The 19,582-nt window shown below is 52.3% G+C and overlaps 6 protein-coding genes across 6 annotated transcripts; 3 read left to right on the plus strand and 3 right to left on the minus strand.

Moving 5' to 3' along the window:
• The first annotated feature begins 164 nt into the window (after window positions 1-164).
• Window positions 165-4,783, plus strand: QC762_704390 (uncharacterized protein). Its single transcript, XM_062893290.1, has 2 exons — window positions 165-2,616; window positions 2,676-4,783. Exons 1-2 carry the CDS (start codon window positions 804-806, stop codon window positions 4,571-4,573), a joined length of 3,711 nt encoding a protein of 1,236 aa, XP_062738842.1. The 5' UTR covers window positions 165-803; the 3' UTR covers window positions 4,574-4,783.
• A 372-nt stretch (window positions 4,784-5,155) lies between these two features.
• QC762_0104180 (uncharacterized protein) lies at window positions 5,156-6,580 on the minus strand (the record flags this gene model as incomplete). The annotated part of the gene is made up of 3 exons (XM_062884232.1): window positions 5,156-5,312; window positions 5,382-6,486; window positions 6,556-6,580. 3 exons carry the CDS (start codon window positions 6,578-6,580, stop codon window positions 5,156-5,158), a joined length of 1,287 nt encoding a protein of 428 aa, XP_062738843.1.
• A 39-nt stretch (window positions 6,581-6,619) lies between these two features.
• On the minus strand, window positions 6,620-7,972 carry QC762_0104190 (uncharacterized protein; the record flags this gene model as incomplete). Its single annotated transcript, XM_062884233.1, has 4 exons — window positions 7,499-7,972; window positions 7,270-7,411; window positions 6,914-7,225; window positions 6,620-6,670 (listed from the first exon to the last, which is right to left on the minus strand). The coding sequence occupies exons 1-4, from the start codon at window positions 7,522-7,524 to the stop codon at window positions 6,620-6,622; spliced, it is 531 nt and encodes a 176-aa protein (XP_062738844.1). The 5' UTR covers window positions 7,525-7,972.
• Window positions 7,973-13,348: 5,376 nt separating this feature from the next.
• Window positions 13,349-17,603, minus strand: QC762_704370 (uncharacterized protein). The gene is made up of 5 exons (XM_062893289.1): window positions 17,531-17,603; window positions 14,466-17,462; window positions 14,012-14,394; window positions 13,703-13,958; window positions 13,349-13,643 (listed from the first exon to the last, which is right to left on the minus strand). The coding sequence occupies exons 2-5, from the start codon at window positions 14,721-14,723 to the stop codon at window positions 13,434-13,436; spliced, it is 1,107 nt and encodes a 368-aa protein (XP_062738845.1). The 5' UTR covers window positions 14,724-17,462; window positions 17,531-17,603; the 3' UTR covers window positions 13,349-13,433.
• QC762_704360 (uncharacterized protein) lies at window positions 16,187-17,461 on the plus strand (the record flags this gene model as incomplete). Its single annotated transcript, XM_062893288.1, has 1 exon — window positions 16,187-17,461. The coding sequence occupies one exon, from the start codon at window positions 16,187-16,189 to the stop codon at window positions 17,459-17,461; it is 1,275 nt and encodes a 424-aa protein (XP_062738846.1).
• A 139-nt stretch (window positions 17,604-17,742) lies between the features above and the next one.
• QC762_704350 (uncharacterized protein) lies at window positions 17,743-19,568 on the plus strand. The gene is made up of 2 exons (XM_062893287.1): window positions 17,743-19,035; window positions 19,091-19,568. Exons 1-2 carry the CDS (start codon window positions 17,975-17,977, stop codon window positions 19,308-19,310), a joined length of 1,281 nt encoding a protein of 426 aa, XP_062738847.1. The 5' UTR covers window positions 17,743-17,974; the 3' UTR covers window positions 19,311-19,568.
• The last annotated feature ends 14 nt before the right edge of the window (window positions 19,569-19,582 follow it).

The raw sequence follows: 19,582 nt of genomic DNA on the forward strand, positions 1-19,582 counted from the left end.
AGGCCTCTCGCTTGGACTGAAGTGCCACAACAGGTAGGAGTGCGTGGCAGCAGGGACCTCACGTGAAGGCCCCCACTTTACAACGGGAAGTACCTGACAACACCCCCGAAGCTGGGGCTTCGAGATTGGCTGCAGGGATCCCCGCCAGAGAAGCCCAGGCAGCAGCTTTTTGCACCCTCCATTGCCTGCTTCGGGATGCGATGGGCCAATGCGGCATCGCAGCGATCCCGCCCATCACAGGCACCGAAATAACAACCACCAAATCCCGAAAGTGTGATGCTGCCACGAGAGAGGATGCTGCACTGGTGAAGGCCGTCTCTCTTCCCATTTTTGCCTCCCTTCTCAACCTCAACTTTCAAGGGGGGCAAACGGCTGCAGCCTGCCTTCTTTTTCTTTTTTTCTTCCTTTCTTGCTTCTCTCTAAGCTCACTTCGTTTCTCTCTTTACTATCTCCCGCAGCGTCTTTCAACCTTCCCACAGGTACCCCTCATAAACCCGTTGTTGGACTGCCCGATTGACCTCCAGGTCTTCACCAACAACAAACTTGGCGTGCATTGTGTATTTCCCGCAGGCAAATTCCAATCAGTCTCCCCAACAGCCAACGCCAGCCCACCATCGACCATAAACTGTCCCCAGAACCCCGCACTACCTTGCCGTGACGAGTCCCTCTCTTCTGTCGATAATAGAGGCCATGTATTGAGACCGAATGCCAAGTAGTAGCTTGGATTGGAGTCGACTAGGGTGTGAAAGACACCAGTGAACCAGCAACACCGAACCGAGCATCATCAACACAGGCCTCCCGCCATGGACCCTCTCAACCCCATGGGTGATGCCCAGCCGGCCTTCCAGCGCCGGCTGAGCAGGCTTTACAACGACACCAAAAGGAGATCCGAGTTTGTTCAGACCTCTGTCCAACACCCCGAAGCCGATCCCGAGGTCAGGTCGTTGCATCGAAGGCTCAGGATTCAGAAGGATCGTTTCGTCACCTGGGGTTTGGAATGGGCTGACCCTAGTCAGTCGGCCGAGGTCTTGATAGACTCGTCGTTGAACAAGGCCGGAATCAGCGAACTGGTTAGCAACATCATGTCCAACATCAAGGAAATTCTTGCCGAAGCCGAGCCACTCTGGATGAGTTCAAGACGACTGGCGGGAGAGATTGTTGAGCCAGCACAGCCACCCCGGAGGGGAGAAAAGATTCGGATGGTTGTCTGGGACAAGAGCAAGTTTGAAGGTTTGATCCGCGATCTTACCGATGCTATCGACACCCTCTACGAAGTATCCCGAACAAGATCATCATATGCAAGCTCTGCCGCCGTCGGGGGGCGGCCGGCCAAGTCCTCGACGGCAGCAGAAGACCTGCGTCCCTTTGCATCATCACGGCTACAAACCCCAGAGCAGATCGATCCCAAGATCTTGACCTCGTTGCGGTCGGTGCAGGCAGCGCCTATGACCGAGCACGACGAGAAGGAAAAAACCCACGAAATTGTCTTTATGGACAAGCAATCTTACGCCAAACTCACACGAACTACTGCTGGTGCACGCCACACCCAATCGCCACTTCTTCTTGAATATGCCCCTTTCAGCTCCCTATACTCTATCACGGGTGTCTCACCACCGATGCACCGCTTCGAGAAGCTGTTTTCTGGCCTTCAGCTTGAACCTCAAAGGCCGGTCCAGCCGGGATCGTGGATTGGGTTACCCCGTTTGTTGGGCTACTTTGAAGACATGGAAAACTCAAGATTCGGATTGATCTATCAGTTTCCCCAGAAGTTCAATGCCGTCACGTTTGAAACTTTGACCCAAAACCCCCTGAACAACCTCTGCACACTCGCCGACCTCCTGGCCCGCCCAGACTTTGAGCCTAGGCTTGAGGCCAAGTTCCGGCTCGCTGCCAATCTGGCAAACAGCGTCTTTGACCTGCATGACCGGGGCATCACTCATGGGAGCATCGGCGATGAAAACATCTCTTTTTGCAATGCCGTGGGCACTGACCCCGAAGTCAGCGGAATCACTCAAGGAGAGGTTGATATTCGCAGACCTCTTATTTCTTCCTTTGATCTTTTTTCAGAGACAGAGCCAGAGTATCAGGAAGGTCCCAGAGAGTTCTCTTTGTACAAACACCCCCTTGACCCACGAAACAGTGTTCAATCCCCCCTCGCCAACAATGCCGACTCCAAGACCTTCGACCTCTACTCTCTCGCCATGATTCTTCTCTCGATTGGTCTCTGGACTAAACTTGAGAATCTTGTCCCTAACATGGCCTCGCCAGTGCTGCCCGAGTCCGTTCTCACTCAATTGGGTATCCGCTGTGGCACGCTTTACATGAAGGCAGTGCAGACATTGTGGTCTGCGGTGGACCAAGAGTTGAGTGGCACGCAAACGACTGACAAAATTGTAGAACGGGTCGAATTCAAGGCTGGTCGATATCTGGAGGCATGCTGTATCCTGGATGGTGTCAGCAATCTTGAGGAGAGACTGGGTGATGACCTAGGGGATGTGCGCCCGGAACACGCGCGGCTGAGCACACCATCGATCGCTGGACCTTCAAAGGACTCGCAATCAGAAAAGCCGTCCGCCTCTGTGTTATCAGCCGGCCAAGTCCAAACAGAAGCGAGGGGTAAGTCTGCTGTCGTGGGTCTTCAAATCCCTCCATCGGTGCTAATCCGTTTATCCCAGCCACCGACGCCAATGAAACATCAACCAAACCGAAGCTACGACTCTTCAAGCACGTGCCCCTACCACCCGAAGAGGTCGAGCGGTGGAACACCAACATCATGCCACAGGTCAACCAGGCTCTTCGGCACTTTTATCGAAAAAATCCCGAGTCAGTCGAAATTTCGCTGGAGTCTGTTGGAGAGAGTCCTCAAAAAACAAAACCCACAGTTTTAGTAGTGTGCCAATCCACAAGCTTGGTCAAAACTATCTTGAAGAAGAGGCTTGGCAACATTTTGGCTGCGGCCGGCCTCGGGTTGAGGGTATGCACTGGCCGAGTCATCAAATCTCGCAGAGACGCTGTTGGGAGAAGCATGGCTGGTCCAGAAGAGGAGGTGGTTGCGGCCAATCCAGAACACCAACAGCAACCCTTGAATGGGGCAAGCATCGGGGCATGGAACCAAAGCCACCATCTGCCCCCTGTCAGCCTCGGAGGGATGCTCACAGTCGATGGCAGATTGTACGGCATGACGGTACACCATATGTTGGACGAACCGGGTCCCGATTCGGGAGGGAAATCAGGTGCTCCAAGAAGCATGGCAGGGCCTCCCGGAATGACAGATCTCCATGCTTGGTACGCACAGCAGTACACGAATCCCAGTGACTCGGACCAAGATACCAGCAGCAGTTCCGAGTATGATGCCTACGACCTCTCTGATGCAGATTCTGATGCTTTTTCAGAGTCGGCCATTACTAGCGACTATTCGGAGGAAGACGACGACGACGACGGCGAGTATCAGGAGAGTGAGCCGGGAGATATACCCGGCATTGAACCCGGTTGTGGGGATGGGTACATCGTCACACAACCTGCCCTGGACGATGTGGATGCTGGTTTCTATCCTTGCCTGGAAACCCAGGATGAAGACCATCTCGACACGTACAGAGTTGGGGAGATGTATGCATCAAGTGGTATCCGACGTCGTAGGGAGGGGGGAATGAACCACGAGATCGATTGGGCCCTTTTTGAATTCATCGACGAGCGACTGCCCTTTGGGAATTTGATTCCCTCCCTCGACCCACCACCGACAAAAGCACAATCACAAACCACTTCATCCAGCATTTGTCCTACAACTGTTGCACCTATGTCAAGCTTGCCGGGCCTAGGGGTTCAATGCATGGCACGCACTTCAGGCCTACAGACTGGTGTTATCCTCCCAGCTATGGTGTCCGTCAAGATTTATGGCCGGGTTTCGCCAAGCGAGACATATCAAGTGTCGGGAACCCGACCGTCTCCAGACCAGCCTCGTCACCCAAAACAGTCGTCGCTTCCGATGGGCATGCCGGGAGACTCGGGAGCATGGGTAGTTGATGGCGCGAATGGTCGAGTATGCGGGCATATTCTTGCCTGGAGTGAGCGCAAGAAGGTTGCTTACATCTGTCCAATGGATGTGCTGATTCTTGATATTGCCGAGACGTTGGAAGCCAATGAGATTCGTCTTCCGGGAGGTGAAGTTGTGTACTCGCGGGAGCCGCTGAGTGCTCAATATCCCATGAGGTCTTTGACGCAAAGGAGTGCAAGAAGTGACATGTCGGGCTGGCAACGTTCTGAGGGCGATGTTGGCGACGACGAGGGCGAAGAGCCATCTACCCCAATGGCTAGATTTGCCGCCAGGAGACACAGCAGCCGACGGTCTCATAGGAGCGTGGTGGCCGGTAAGAGGGCATCTTACCTCTCGGCCAAAAGACAGAGCCAACAAGCAACGATGGAAAGCACTGTTGGGGAAGAGGAGCTGGAGCACGATGAGGGGGTCGAGGTGGATATTAGTGTTGGGTTAGCTAATCAGCTCAAAGCAATGAACCTGCCTCCGGGAGACTCAAGCCTATCTTCAGCAGAGATGATGAGGAAATGGGGATATGCCTGACTCAAGGCGAGCTCGGGTTATATACATCCGTATTGGGATGGGACAGTCTGGGCTGACTGAAACAAGAATATGATGGGTATGAATGGGGGGAAGTATAAGGTCATGATGACCCGATACCAATCTGCATCATGATATCCCCTGTTTTTGGCTAGCGAACTTTACTACTCTCAGTGCTTCTCGCACAAAAATAATGCTGAATAACTGCTTGAATGTTGTCTGTTGACCCTGTCGAAATCAGCTTTTCTCTATGCACGGTAATTGTGATGGATGAGATCCCATTGGTGCTGAGAAAGATTCTTGAGTGAATGAGGGGGTTGGCCATGAGCGACAAGATGCGTGAGTTTATGCAGCCCAATTTATGCACTATTCATAACTGACTCCCTACTTAGGACTATACGCAAAGTTGAAACAGAAACGCTGACCTGGACTCATCCGTTTGTCTTATCTAGGGAGTTGCCCATCCTGCCTCCGCCAGGCGCATTTTGCGGAGCTGTTGAGCATTCATTTGCTAGTGGTGGTACACAGAAGTCAGTAACGTCTGAGAACGAGGATCTCAAGGGAGTGGGGAAGGCAAAGGCAGTATCATACAATCTCCACGGTGCCATGAACCAGGTATCTCGTGACTAGGACAGTCTTCTTCTGACCACGGCGGGCAACACGACCGAGGGCTTGACTCTCGACGCTTGGGTTCCACTCGGGCTCGAGAATGTAGACGTGGTTAGCAGCTTTGAGGTTGAGCCTGGAAACACGGGAAGTCGGGTGGTTAGCAAGGTTGGGATACCTAGGGGTTGGCGGAGATGGCACGTACCCGAATGCACCGACACCGGTAGTCATGAGCAGAACTGGAACGGAGGTGCCCTCGTCAGACACAAAACGGCTCATGTTGTGCTGTCTTTCTGCCAGTGTTTGCCTGCCGTCAATTCGTTGATGAAGGATCTTCATCCGAGTGAGATGGAGTGCGACCAGGTCCAGGGTTCTTGTCCAGCAGGAAAATACAATGCTAGGTGAGTTGATGTAAGCTTGGTTCTCAAGGATTTCGGCCAGTCTAGCAGAGCCGACGTACCTCTTCGTGTCTCTTGGGGTTTGCTGGAGGTCCCGGATCAGGACTTCGATTTTCGATGAGACTCCTGAAAGATCGAAATGGTCCACCTTGTCATTGCTGTCGTCACCGCTATTTGGCGTCAGGGCGTCTGATTTTGGACTTATATGCCCATCACAATACAAGCACGAGGTCTTGTTCGCTGATCTCTGTTCATCGGAGGGGATGCACTCTGGACAGATTACATGCCCACAGCCGTGACGGAGTTTTGGAGGTGTTGCATCAAAGGCAGGGACCGGTATCCCGCACATGGAACATTCAATATCAGCGCTTGAACCTAGAGCATAGAGAAACTCATCCCGCTCTGGCAGCTTGTCTCTGCGGCCACGTCGTTGGAAAGGCTTTTGGAACGTCCCTTGGTTGCAGACCAAGCGAAGCTGGAGCTGGACTTGGAAGATACCAAAATGGTCCCGTTGGTCTGCACGTAAGCCGGCTTTGTGATTGATCCAGTTGCTCATGTCAGCAGCTGTCTTGTCATACCGGTTTCTTTCCTCTTGGGAGAGCGTGATGTAGTGGTAGCGTTCCTCAATCAGAGGCAACTCGAGCATCTGTTTTGGCCTCCTAAGGCACAGTGCCTCGAGCAATAGAGTGAATTGCCAGGGTACAGTATGGGCATCTGGCGAAGACGCATCCATGATCTTCTTCTTGAACATGGCCTGGTTTTGTAGCTGGTCGATTGGTAGGAAAGCAAGGAGCGACCCGAGCTCTTCCAGCCGGTTCTGAATGGGAGTAGCTGTGAGGCACCATCCGAAGTTTGCGCGGATTTCACACGCTGCCTTGAAAAGTGTTGTGTGGGGTCGCTTGATCAGATGTACTAACAGGCAAAACTAAAGTCAGTAACGTTACAAAGTTTGTGCTCCTATAGAATTGGGAGGTCACTGACCCTCATCGACGACAACCCTGAACATTCAATCTGAAACAATGTACTTTTATTCTTTGCATTGTTGCTAACCGCCACCGTATTGTATGTAGTGAAGACGAGATTGCTGTTGAGGTAACTGTGAATGTTGATATTGCGGTCTTTGCAATAACGTTAGTATTTCGCTATGGTAAGTGAGAAGTCAAGATGCCTCGGCAATTAGAGAGATGTTAGGGAACAGGTTCAGTCTGTGGTCTCGATTAAGGCCCGGTAGTTAGAAACTTACTTTTTGATTTCTTCCAACCACAAGTACATGATGACTGCGACTGGTCAGCAAGATTTGCGAGAGCGTCTGGTCAAAGTGTTCGCGTTGGGAACGCACACCCTGCAAGGCTTTGCTGGTCTTGTTAGCAAAATCCGCCCCGGGCCCGGCAAAGACTTTAGGTTCTTCAAAACCGGGGAAGTGAATCAACTGCCTGTTCAGATACTCGATGTTTTCGGTGCCATATTCGGGGTCTTGAAGGTACAGCTTGGAAGTGCTGCCGAGATAAAGCCCTACGGCATCGGCATCGGCAGCAGATCCGTATATGTTGATGTCCACTCGTAGCTTTGCCTGGCCAGGAGTGTGTGACTGGTCAAAGAGGCTCTGTATTTTCCCTATTTGGGAAAACGCCTTCACTTCGAAAACTTGAACCTGTTGAACAGCGAAGTGAGAGCTTGTGATACAGCCTCATTCACCTGGGCGAATATGTGATTATCTGAGAATATGAGCATCAAGTAGTCGTCGTGTTTGATGACAGCAAATGACTGAACATGCTCGTTATTCAGAAGCCTGTCCCTGGACTCGGCCAGGTTACCAACCAGCTTCACTTCGGCATGGCTGATCTAATGGACATTGGCGTTAGTTATAGACAATGGAGATGCGACGACCCGTGGCAGATAACCGTGAATGCAGATAAGAATTTACAGTCCCGTAGCAACAGAAGCCGCCATCTCCACTTTCTTGCTCCTCGATTTCCAGCATCTCAGCTATACCAGGTGCTATGGGATCATCTTTGAGGCCACATAAAGTGGCCCAAGCCTTCATTTGACTCCATGTGTCTCCTAGCACTGCTGGATCTATCATGGGCGCTTCGTTGGCATTTTCAAAGAGTTCGCTAGTGATAGGGTGCGCTCCAAACGAGCTACTGTTGTGAATCATTTCCCACTGGGAAACCGCCGAGGTGCTTGGAGTTGTGAGGCTGAACAGGTCAAAATGTCAGCAATTTTCCCTCTCGAGTAACAGGCAGTATGGCGGATCTCGTTATATTTCATGAGGACCGATTCGGTAGGTCGCCTCATGGTCTTCCTCCATGTTGGAAAGGGTGTTGAAGGGAGTATAGTTTTCGAGGCCTGGTTGCTTAGCAAAGAATTGCGAGAGGTAGGTAGCTGGACTGGGACTGGGGATCTTGTATAACAATTCAATCACTTGTTGAGACACAGGCGGGAAGGCACGAGGGTGCACTGCCCGGGGCGGACCACAGGGCGAACCACCGACCCTTCTCACAAACTGCAAGCCAAGAAAAGGTCGCTTTGATCTTTGCATTTGTATTTTACATTAAAAAGTTGAGCCAGTCCCGCGTGTCCTTTTGACAAGCAGGCTTTCGACCTGTCCATGCACCGCAGTGAGCTTGCATTGTCCGCCCCAGGTTTCCAACATTAAACATGGCCTCGCAACCGACTCAAATACAGCCTGGAAATGCCTTTGAAACCGCGCTCAAGAAGTTTCGGATGAGACTGAAAAGCAATTCCAGATCACTAGCCTCGGGGAACTGAAAAGCGAGATTTTGTCCATCCAAGCCGAGCAGCGCGACGGGGAAAAGCAGATGCAGGTGGGCAGAATTCGAGGGTTCATTGAAGCCATGGAGCAGTTTGGCAAGGTTATCGAGGTCTTTGTCAACAGCAACGGCATCCTCGCATTTGTCTGGGGTCCTCTCAAGCTTTTACTTTTGGTAAATCTCAGCTGTACCACACTGATAACCGATTTCCACTCACTGACCCCTTGACCAACAGACTGCCAAAGGTGACACCGACGCATTCTTTGCCTGCTTGATGCTTACATGCTTACAGCACAATCGAGAAAATTGTACCCATTTTTAAGAATTACCAGCATATCTTCGGTCAGATACTACAGTTCAATCGGTGCTGTCCTCGATATAGGAACCAATTCTTGATTTGCACAGAAAAGTTCTACGCATATTCGCAAAGTCGGGTAAGTAGGATACTCATAGGATCTCCATGGTAGCGAGTAATCCACCGGTCAGGTCATGTAATTAATTCGCGTATCTGAGCGGTGGAGTTGATGTTTCGGCCGCTGTGGAATGACTTTAAGAGCAGGTTCGGGGCACTCCTCGGTGACCTAGAACAGCAACGGTCGTTGCTTGAAAGCCATGTCAACCAGATTCATATCGAACACTCGGAGCATGACAGAATCAAGTTCCTCGACGAGATTGATGAGCAGCGGAGAATGCGTGCTTCTGAAAAGCTATTAGCCGTGCATCAATGGCTCCAAGCTGCATTCGAGATCACGAGGAGCACCAAGACGTGCGAGATGCACACAGTAACGGTACAAAGTACCAACCTAGGCTCTGGCTACTAGACAACGATTACGTCAAGACTTAGATATCTAATCCTTATCCTAGAACACCGTTTCTTTGGATATACGCAAAACCCGGGGCTGGTAAGTCCTGCCATGCTTACTCTCACCATTCAAGATATTTGTACATGGCTGATACTTCCTACGCCTAGGTAAGAGTGTCCTGTGATCAGCCATCATCGACCAGATTCAGGAGAAGAAGAATGGTCTTGTGGCGTTCTTCTACTGTAAAGATCAAGACCCGGAGAGAAGAACATTTTGATCCATTGTCAGAGCTCCCTACTTCAACTCATTGACCAACAGCGCGACATTGTCCCCTACTACTATGGCGCTAGGGATAAAACGGGCGAATTACACCTGCAGTCAGAGAAGCTCAGCAAACAGTTGTTTCAGGAGCTCCTACAAACCAGCTCCAAACCTTTCTGGTGATCGACGGCCTTGGACGAGTGTCCCGACAAGGAGAGAGGGAAGCTTACGGACCTTTTGATCGAAACGATCATCTTGTGTAAAAATAAGAATCCTGGTAAAATCCTGTTGCTTCTTGTAACCCGGCTTGAGTCAGATATCAAGAAGCGGATGTCTTTAGTGTTGGTTGAAGACATGGAGCTAAATTATGATGATCTAAAGATGGATAGAACAGACGGCAAGTACTCCCCTATCAGATGCTCAGCAGAACGATTTGAAGGTTTCTACTGACTAACGTACATTATCAGCGAGTGACCCATATCAGCGAGTGACCCACCTCCCACCACACCCTAACAAACCATCCTCAATTATACCACATCAACATAAGGAATTAACTATAATTACATCAGAAACAGCTGAATCAGATGCTTCTGCAGCCTCCTGGCAAGTGCGCGCATTATGGCCAGGCTTGCCGCACACACTACAGCACCGAACCTTCGTACGAGCCCCCCCTGCATTACTACTTTCCGGCTGCGTTTCTTGCACTCCCTCCTATCCACGGCCTTCTGATCCAGTAGATCCTGTGCCTCTTGTACAGTAAGTGACCCTCCAAGCCTTACGCGTGTTTTTTAGCTCTCCGGCGTTTGCTTAATGCCTCATTGGCCTTACGGAGCGACGAGACCTCTGCACGAAGGAGAGCCACCTGGTGCATTATAGCTGTTGTACCCTTAGTAAGCTGGTCTACCGCAGCCAACATTGAAGTCGGAGAGCTATTTTGATGGTTGGCAATGCGAGTCTTAATAAGCGTTGACTGTGAATTGGCTTCTCGAGGGTTGTGTGGTGTTTGGGAGACCCAAGGTTGTGCAGTGCCGGGCCGTGAGTTTGGAGGTGTTGGCGTACGAAGCTTTACATCTAGCTTAAAAGCACCCTCTCTGGATCGTATGGTATAAGGCCAGCACCTGCAAAGCCACCCTGTATATTCTTCTCCGTTATAGAGGCGAAGAAGGCCTCGCGGAAGGCACAGAGGAACTCGAGCTTGCTTACGTGGTTGATATGCATGCGCATCAAGTCCTCGATCTGGCGGCCGTACGCCTGTTTTAGCGGCCCAAAGCAGCCAACATCGAGTGGCTGGAGGAGGTGGGAGGAATGTGGAGGCATGCAGAGCGTGATAATGTTATTCTGCTGGCAGTAGCGCTCGAATTCGGTCGAGTGGTGGCTTTCGTGGCCGTCGAGGATTAACAACCGGTATTTGCCCTTTATACGGGACGCTGTATAATGGTCGAAGTGTTTGATCCAATCTAGGCCTACCGCATTGGTAGTCCAGCCATTATCGGTAGTTGCGATGCGCCAGGTGGACGGTAGGTTGCACTCGGTATACCAGTTGGCAAGGTGGTACTGCGCGGCTAAGATGATGAAAGGAGGGATGGCCCAGCCGAGGGCATTGACTCCTGGATTACCGTTGCCCATTCGCGGTTGCCAGGCTGGGCCAGTTTCGCCTTGCTAAGGCCGTCTGAGGTCGTAACTACCATACCCGCGAAGATAATACCCATCATAAACCCAGTCTCGTCGAAGTTGTAGATATCGTCATCTACAATACCGTACTTGGCCTTAGTGTTCCGTATAAGCGCGAACCACTCGCTAATGACTTTTGGATCCTCGCATTTGGCCCTCTGGTAGTCGTATCTACGCGTAAAGCGCGTACGGAGCTCTGGTTGGCGTTTAACAAATCGATGTACTCAGAGCTTGCCGACAGGGGGCGCATCGCGTACGCGTAGCAGTTGGTTGGCCATATCTTCCACACCACGCAATCTGGGTGGAAAAGCTCGCGCACATAGCTCAATAATGTATTGGACAATAGCCTCCTCTTCTGATTGAGTGAGCTTCTTCGAATTAGGTGTTATATCGCGTCGTGCAGGCTTGCCGATGCGGCGACGCCCTAGTGTTTTACGGTCGACTCCGTAAATTTTAGCTGCAGCTTGTTCGCTTAGATTCTCGTCATTTTGAAGAGCTTGGAGGGCTAAGATTATCTGGCTTTCGTTTGAAGTAGTGGGCATTTTGGATGGTAGAGGAAAGTTGTTGTGAAGTGCAAAGATGTCGCGTCGCGTAGAAAGTGGGTCACTCGCTGATATGGGTCACTCGCTGATAATGTACGTTAGCAGCCAAACTTTGGAAATGTTTCTATTTGCCAAGCTTGTAATGGAGAACTTGCAAGGCCAGCCATCGTTAGAGAGACTCCACGAGGAATTGCATCCGCGTTGCTTCCCCGACAAACTGGAACAGGCGTAAGCCAACATAACTCCATTGTCACGCTGTGGATGTGCGATACTGATAGTTACCCTGCAGGTATGGTTGGTCGCCACTCTAGAGCGCATCAGACGTAACCCAACAAGCATGAAGCGGAACAGGCTCATAGTATCTTGTCCATCATGATTTATTCCATCCATCCCCTACGATGGCGAGAAGTGCAAGCGGCCCTTGCTATCCACCTAGAGGGGCAGACTGTCCGATATTCAAGATGTCCAGTCGTACACATCAAAGAGATTTGTGGCCCACTCATTATAATTCTCAAAGAAGGAACAGAATTGAGTTTGTTCATGTTACGGTGGTACAGTACGCGTGCTCCGTATCAGGTTGGCCGAAGTTGAGACACAGCTGACACCTGAATTGGTAGTACATCGCTAATCAAAGCAACTACATCGAACGGTTTTCCGCAGAGCGTGCCATGACCATGTTGTGTCTACAGTACCTCGTATTTGAGTGCTTTACACCCGAATGGGGGGGAATCAGAAAGGGCGAATTCGCATCGGATGGGTACTATGGCTTCCAGGACTATGCTATGTCACACTGGGCAGACCGAGTTCTTTCTTTCTTAGGATTCACTGCCCCTAACTCCAACAGCACAGCGGAGCAGCTCACACCAGATCAGGAGTCAGATATCCTTGACATCGACGATGACCTGCTCTCGTTTGTAGGAAGATTCGATCAGGATGGGAAACTTCTGTAGGCCTTGAAAGATGACCCAAAGCAACTGAAATCAGCAGCACATCCTCCCGGACTTGGGAGGTTCAAGTCTGACCCGTACTTTCTCAGCATGTACAGCATCTGGTACCATGCCAAGTGTGTCCGAGCGTTCACCGGCGACAAGCAAGATCAAGTGCACCCTCAAGGGCTTCGAACAATCCCCAAAGCAACCGTCAGACACTCGAACAAATGTGGACAACTACACCAGCGCCTTCAGCCGAGGTGCGCGATGTGTACGGCCCACATTGGTTCAAGTGTTCCCGGACTACGTGTTACTATTTCCACGAGGGATTCAACTCGGACCCATCGAGAAAACAGCACTATGACCGGCATGAACTCCCATTTCGATGTGATGACCAAAACGGCTGCGCGGGTGCCATCACTGGCTTTGCCTCTAGAAAGGAGCTGGACAAGCACAACAAGATCTCACATCCCGATTTCGACAGGCTTTCCACGACATTTACCAGACTGAAGAAGAAGGCCAAAACAGTAAAGGAGGAGACGCACAAGTTCCCGTCCCAGAACTGTGCCTTGAAGTTTGGCCTGAAAACAGAACTTCGGGAACACATGAGCGTACACATTCACTCGTTGCCACAACTCGAGACCAGAGAGGTGGATGCAGTACAGGCTGCAGTCGAACCGCCCAGGTGTGAAGGGTTTATTCCAGCTGTCTATCAAATCATGAGGACCGACCGCAGAAGTTGGCTGTGTCTTTTGCCTGTGGACTTTGCAACAAGACGGTACACGACAAGTGGGTCAATGTTGGAAGATCATGTTTCTTTCAATTATACAGTGGTATTACACCTTGTTATCTACTTGGAACTGGAGTAAACTTGGCAGTTTACCACCACTTGCCAGGCTTGCCCTTCTTGGTGCCGTTCTTGAGAGCCTCCTGCACGCCGTAGTAGGCGGGGTGCTTGCTCCAGTCCTCAAACCAGAGGAGGGGAGCACCCTCGCCGGGGAAAACATAGGGAACCCAGCTGAAGGGGTCATAGAAATCCCAGATGGTGACACCGATGCAGCCCTTGACCTGGACGCAAGCGCCAACAGCCTATTGACATGTATAAGTATGAATGACGCTGGGAAGGGAAGAAAAAGGGTTTGACATACGTTCTTGTAAGCCTCCTTCTGCTGAGCAAGGTTGGTGGCGTTGGCGGGCACCTGCAGGCGAATGTCCAACTCGGTAAGGGCAACCTCAACGCCGAGCTTGGTGAAGCCCTTGATGGCGTCAATGTGCTGGTCGAGAGTAGGGGCCTGCTCGGCAATCAAGTGAGCCTGGAGGCCAACACCGTCGATTCTGATCTTGGCCTTCTGGAGCATCTTGACAATGCGCTGGGTGCCCTCAGTCTTGGCATGGGGCCACTCCCTGTGGGTGTATTAGCGTCAGGCATCAAGCTGGTCGTGGGAAATCAATCTTACAAGTTGTAATCGTTGTAGTACAGCTTGGCCTTGGGGTCGACCTTGGCAGCGGTCGCGAAAGCGAGCTTGATGTACTCCTCGCCCAGGACGTTGTAGAAGACGGACTTGCGGTAGCTCCCATCCTCCTCGAGCGCCTCGTTCACAACATCCCAAGCGTAGCACTGACCCTTCCAGGCCTTCGCAACGCGCGTGACGTGGTTGACGATAACAGCGCGGAGCTCGTCCTTGGTCCAGTCGGTCTTGGCCTCAACCCAAGGGGCGAGCTGAGAGTGCCAGACGAGGGCGTGGCAGCGGAGATATTTGCCGTGCTTCTTCGCGAGGGAGGTAACAATGTTGCCCTCGGTATAGTTGAAGACGCCCTGCTGTGGTTCGGTGAAGAGCCACTGTTGGTTGAGAGTATGTTAGATACCACTCATGTTGCATGGCGACTCGCATAACGGATGCAAGACTGTACCTTTTGTCCGTTGGTAGGTGTGGTCTGGCCGAACTCGTCCGACTTCCACATGATCTGGTCATACTTGGGATACTGAGCCTCATAGCCAGCCCGCTCACGGAAACCGGGCGAGTCGGTGGCAGCACCAAAGTACTTCAGACCGGCCTCTTTGGCGTAGGTGTTGAGACCCTTCTCCTTGTGGCCGTGGCCGGGAGTAGGGGTGGCAACTGCGAGAGGCAGTGCTGAGAGGAGGAGCGAGGCAGCTGTCGGGAGATGCATCTTGTCTGGGGTGGCGGTCCTTGGGGAGAGAAAGGATGGAGGAGAAAAAAGACAGTCGAGATGGCCTGGGTCACGATGCCTTTTTATGGACGGATGTCAAGTCGTCATGCCATGGTGATGGGCCATGATGGTGGTCCACTATGCTGCCCTCCACCAGACCATCAATGGAACTCTGGTCATCGATCCGAGTGCTATGGTCCCTGGCGGGTTCGACCGATACGACCTCGCCTCCCCTCTACCGGGAACGCGTTCCACAGAGCATGAGGGAAGCATCAAGATGTTACCTAACGCAGCCCATACGGCACTTCGGGGCTGCCCTCCGAACCGGGCTCCTGGGGTCTGGGCTCCGGGGATCAAGTCATTTCGGGCTCGTGTTCATCATTCAGCCGGCCGAGACTGGTGAAGGCACAGTTCACCACGGTCATGATTTCCATGAGAAGCGAACCGGTATGGTCGGATTGTCACTGGCTTCCGATGCTAGCGCCCCAATGACCACGGTTGAGCGGCCGGATAAATGCGAGGTGCAGCGGTTCGTGAATTTTGCCGTTGAAACGGCAGCCCTTGGCAGACCGGTGGATGGCGGCGGGGCGACGGGAAACATGTTTATTTCCACGTTGGCGGTGCGATGGGTTGCGATGAACACTCTATCGTGCTCTTGGCCTGCTCGGATGGATAATTAAAACTGCAGGAACATGTGCTAAGAATACCACTCACACCAGAGGAGAGCCTCGTTCAGTCGTTCATGCCTTGAAGATTGGCGAGATGGGAAACCAGCACCACCATGGGATTCGTAAACTTTTGTTATTCAGGGCCGGGGGTCAGCTCACGATCCCCTCATTGCAACCTTGGCTTTCTGGGCAAAAGGCGGAGACCCCGGAGCCCCCCAGCCGGGGAAGCTGCGCTAAAAGTTGGAGAAGGTGGCATTCCCCAACATCCACCCGGCGATGTGGGGATTCACGAAACGGGAGTCTCGGTGAGAGGTTCGGTGTGTGAGGCCGGAATTCATGAACAACGTGAGGTTATCGTTATCTTATCGATCTTATCGATAATCCGGAGCCAAGTCCAGAGACCCTAACCCTGGGCCATCTTCAGCCAGCGCAATGACATCATGGGGGTGGTGATGTCATGGCTCCAATTGAGACCAAGGAGTTTGCCAGCCAATCAGGGCAGGCAATGCCGCCGCGTCGACGCCTTTCCGCTGAGAACGTCATGATCTGAGTTCGCGCCGGTTGCAGGCGGTACAGAATCAGGTGTCTGCCGGCTCTGTTTCTCCTTTTAAAAGTTTCCTTGTGCTTTCTCTGGACTCTCAACCGTACCAAAGCAACATCGGCTCTCACCAAATATCAACACCACAACTTTCCATCCGTCACCGACAGTAAAGCAATTTGGCTCTTGTCATCCATCCTTATACTACCAGTACACAACACATCCCCTGAATTCGCAAACGAGCAAAGAACACCGCCATGTCGTCCAGACTTCCCGCCCGCATCGTACCCCGCGCGACTCGCGTGGCTCGCACCACCAAATCCACCCCTCGTCGTTTCCAGTCCACAGCTTCTTCCACCACACAAGCCGCAGCCAATGCCGCCCCCAGCGGGACAGGTCACTTCGCTTCCGGCGTTGCTGGCGGTATCGCCGGCGCTGCCCTCCTCTATGGAATTTACACCATGACCCCATCGGGCAAGATGATGAAGACGATGAACGCAACCGTCAAGGAGACCAACAAGAAGTATGAACAGCTCGCCGCCACCCTCAAGAACAAGACTCCCTCCACCGATGAGGCTCTTGGCAAGGTCAAGGAGGTCTGCTACTCCTATGCTGGCTGGGTACCAGGAGGCCGTCAGTATGTCGATGTTGCCTTCAAGGATATTGAAGACATTCGGGACGCGAACAAGGAAGAGGTTGACAAGCTCGTCGCCGAGACATACAAGGAGTTTCAGAACATCACGGCTGCCGGCCTGACTCTCGAGGCCGCTTCCCGCAGCTGGGAGGCCCTGCAAAAGCTGAGCCAGAGAATTGCCAACCTCAGCGCGAATGCTTCGGAGCAACTGCTCGATAACCACCCTCAGCTCAAGGAGAAGTTTGGCGGCTCTTTCGACACCCTGAAGCAGATGGGCTCTCAGTACGGACCAGAGGCCAAGAAAATCGTGGACGACACATGGAAGCAAGTGAACGACATCATCAAGGGTGGCTTCACCACCGAGAATGCCGACAAGGTGCGGAAGTTGGTCGAGGAGAAGACACAGCAGGTGCGCAAGATGGGTGACCAGGTCTGGGACAAGGGCTTGGAAACTGCCAAGCCTTATCTTGACAAGAGCCCTGCGGTCAGAGACCTGATCAACAATAACAAGGACATCCTCAAGCAAGGAAATGCCTCGGAGCTGTTTTCCAAAATCAAGAGCATGTCCGAGAGCGGTGACTCGAGCAAGCTGGAAGACTATGTGAAGCAGGCCGTCAACAAGGCCAAGGAGTCCGGGGACACGGGCAAGAGCTGGACCAGTTCTATTGTGGGAGGAAGCACTGGTTTCGGTGTGCTGAGCCAGTTCCTTGGTTCGTCATCCGAGGGCGTAACACAGAAGGTCAAGGACAACATTGGTGTCTTGTCCGAGGTGTATAAGAAGCATTCAGACGAGGGTCAAAAGCTGTTGGAGGAGACACAGGAGGACTTGCGCAAGCTGTTGGAGGAGAAGGCGAAGAAGGCCCAAAAGATTGCCGATGCTGCTGCCAAGGGACAATGAGCTGGTCTCAGCTTTTCAGTTAGCATGGATATCGGAGAGGACTTGAGTTGTATGATAGCATGAACTTGCATTGCGTTGGTAGCATCACAGCCCGTAATAGTATTACCATTATAAGCTGAACATGTTGTCTTGAGGGGAAGTGATAGTCCTGGTGGCATCTGTAGGTACCTAGGTACACATCCAGGTGTGAAGAAAACGGGGAAACGAGGGGGGTCTGGTTGGTCAGAATGTACGGGATGCCCCGCGGTACCCGGACCTTCTGCTCCATCCTTCGTCCATCCTTTGGGTCCAGCTCCCCGCATTTCATTCTTTCAGGGTAGTGCACATTGAAAGCCAGCAGCGGCCCCACCTTCCCGCCAAGCATCTGCTCCAGAGTGTAGACATCATGACGACGTGCCTGCGCCAGGCAAAGGTCAACACCTCTTGATCGCTGTGGTTTGTTGCGGTTTGTTCGATTTGATAGCTCAATTTCGATTGATTCGTATCCAGCAGATCCCGAACCCATTCACCGAGATGCCGTACCACCCTTCGTCCCCGGCGCCGATGATCACGGGCGTGCCGGGAGCCATCGTGGCCATGACGGGTCAGGCTGGCTTCTCCCAGCCCAAGAAGCGATACATCGACGTCCCCTCGGAGGACCTCCTCGACGTCGGCGAGACCAGCAGCTACCTGATGGGTGCGCTCGAAGACATCATCGTCAACTTCCCTCCTCGAAGCCGATACCCGCACGAAGCTCTGCAGGGCCTCTGGTCTGGCCCCACGGGCATCGCGTACCTCCTGCTTCAGGTCAGCGCCAGACTCCCAGATTTAATCGTATCCGGTCAGCCGGCCTTGCACTGGGCTCAGTGCTATATTGCTGGGTCTAGGGGACACAACTTGCGGTTGGGGAGCCACGGTTGCGGGGTGTCGGATGAGAGACTGGCATTTGAAGCTGTCAGAGCTGCCCTAACAAAGGATCTCAGCCACGTCAGGGACTTTGTTGCGACAGTGGAGCAGGTCGCCGAAGTGGCCGAATTTCCAGACGAAAACCTGTATGGGAGGGGAGGGACGTTGTATCTGCTGAGAATGGTGAAGCATTGGGTCGGTGCTGATAAGTGCGGCAAGATTATTGACCCTGCTATGGCTGAGATTGCCAACACCATCCTGAATAACGGGCTGGGGTCACCAGGGAAGAACGGAAGTCCCCGTGAAGATGGACGAGCAAAATGGAGCTGGCACGGAACACGGTACTTGGGAGCAGTGCATGGAGACATTGGCATCATTACTCAAGTGGTGCTCTCCATGCCAAATTTGGCAGACAGGGTGGAGAGGGTGCTGGAGAAGTTGTTGATGATGCAGCAGCACGATGGGAACTGGCCCAGCAGTGAAGGCCATACGAGCCCTGGGAAAGGTTTGGTTCAATTTTGCCACGGCGCGCCAGGGTTCGTGGTATCGCTTTGCTCTTTGCGGGCATATTTCCCACGACTACAGGACAAGATCGACGGAGCGCTCAAAAGGGCAAGGCAATGCATCTGGACGCAGGGGTTGTTGAAAAAGGAGCCGAACTTGTGCCATGGAATATTTGGCAATGCTTTGTACGTGGTCTCAGTAACAGGAAATAAGCTAATATAAAGAAGCTGACACGAGCAGATGTTTTCCGCCCGGCCCACAGCGACAGCACTTTCTGGCAGTCGCTACACCTGAGAATGTGGCCCACATGAAGTGCTCAGATACAACCGGCACGGTATTCGAAAGGGCTGATTACGGACGATCATACTCAACCTTGACAAGCTACGCTCCCTGCGCGGTTTGGACCTGGCTAGTCGCGGGGGAACCAGATCCTATCATGTTGGGGTATAACGATGTCTAGGGTCATCATATGGGCGAGGTTGGATGTTGGTTGGGTATTTTTCATGTTTCATCAGTAATGTGTACCTCGCAATATTCGATGCCTCCACCTCCTTGGCCAGCCGTTCCTTCATCACCCATAATTCCTTCTACTCTCTTCTCGATGCTGGATAATTCGGAGATGACAACCTTCGTTTGCGACAGTTTCTCTTTATCGGTATCTCGTTCAGTTCTTGTCGTTCATAGCGTTTTTGTGGCTCTTGCTCATTTGGTGTCAGTTAGTCGGAGAATAGA

This window comes from Podospora pseudocomata, chromosome 7, assembly GCF_035222375.1.
Source record: "Podospora pseudocomata strain CBS 415.72m chromosome 7, whole genome shotgun sequence".
Classification (NCBI taxonomy): domain Eukaryota; kingdom Fungi; phylum Ascomycota; class Sordariomycetes; order Sordariales; family Podosporaceae; genus Podospora; species Podospora pseudocomata.

Coding starts and splice junctions, on each gene's coding strand:
- QC762_704390 (XM_062893290.1), top strand. CDS start 804: ATGGACCCTCTCAACCCCATGGGTGATGCCCAGCCGGCCTTCCAGCGC. Junction 2,617..2,675: donor AGTCCAAACAGAAGCGAGGG/GTAAGTCTGCTG, acceptor CGTTTATCCCAG/CCACCGACGCCAATGAAACA.
- QC762_704370 (XM_062893289.1), bottom strand. CDS start 14,723: ATGCATCTCCCGACAGCTGCCTCGCTCCTCCTCTCAGCACTGCCTCTC. Junction 14,395..14,465: donor CACCTACCAACGGACAAAAG/GTACAGTCTTGC, acceptor CTCAACCAACAG/TGGCTCTTCACCGAACCACA. Junction 13,644..13,702: donor AGAAGGAGGCTTACAAGAAC/GTATGTCAAACC, acceptor ACATGTCAATAG/GCTGTTGGCGCTTGCGTCCA.
- QC762_704350 (XM_062893287.1), top strand. CDS start 17,975: ATGCCGTACCACCCTTCGTCCCCGGCGCCGATGATCACGGGCGTGCCG. Junction 19,036..19,090: donor GGAATATTTGGCAATGCTTT/GTACGTGGTCTC, acceptor TGACACGAGCAG/ATGTTTTCCGCCCGGCCCAC.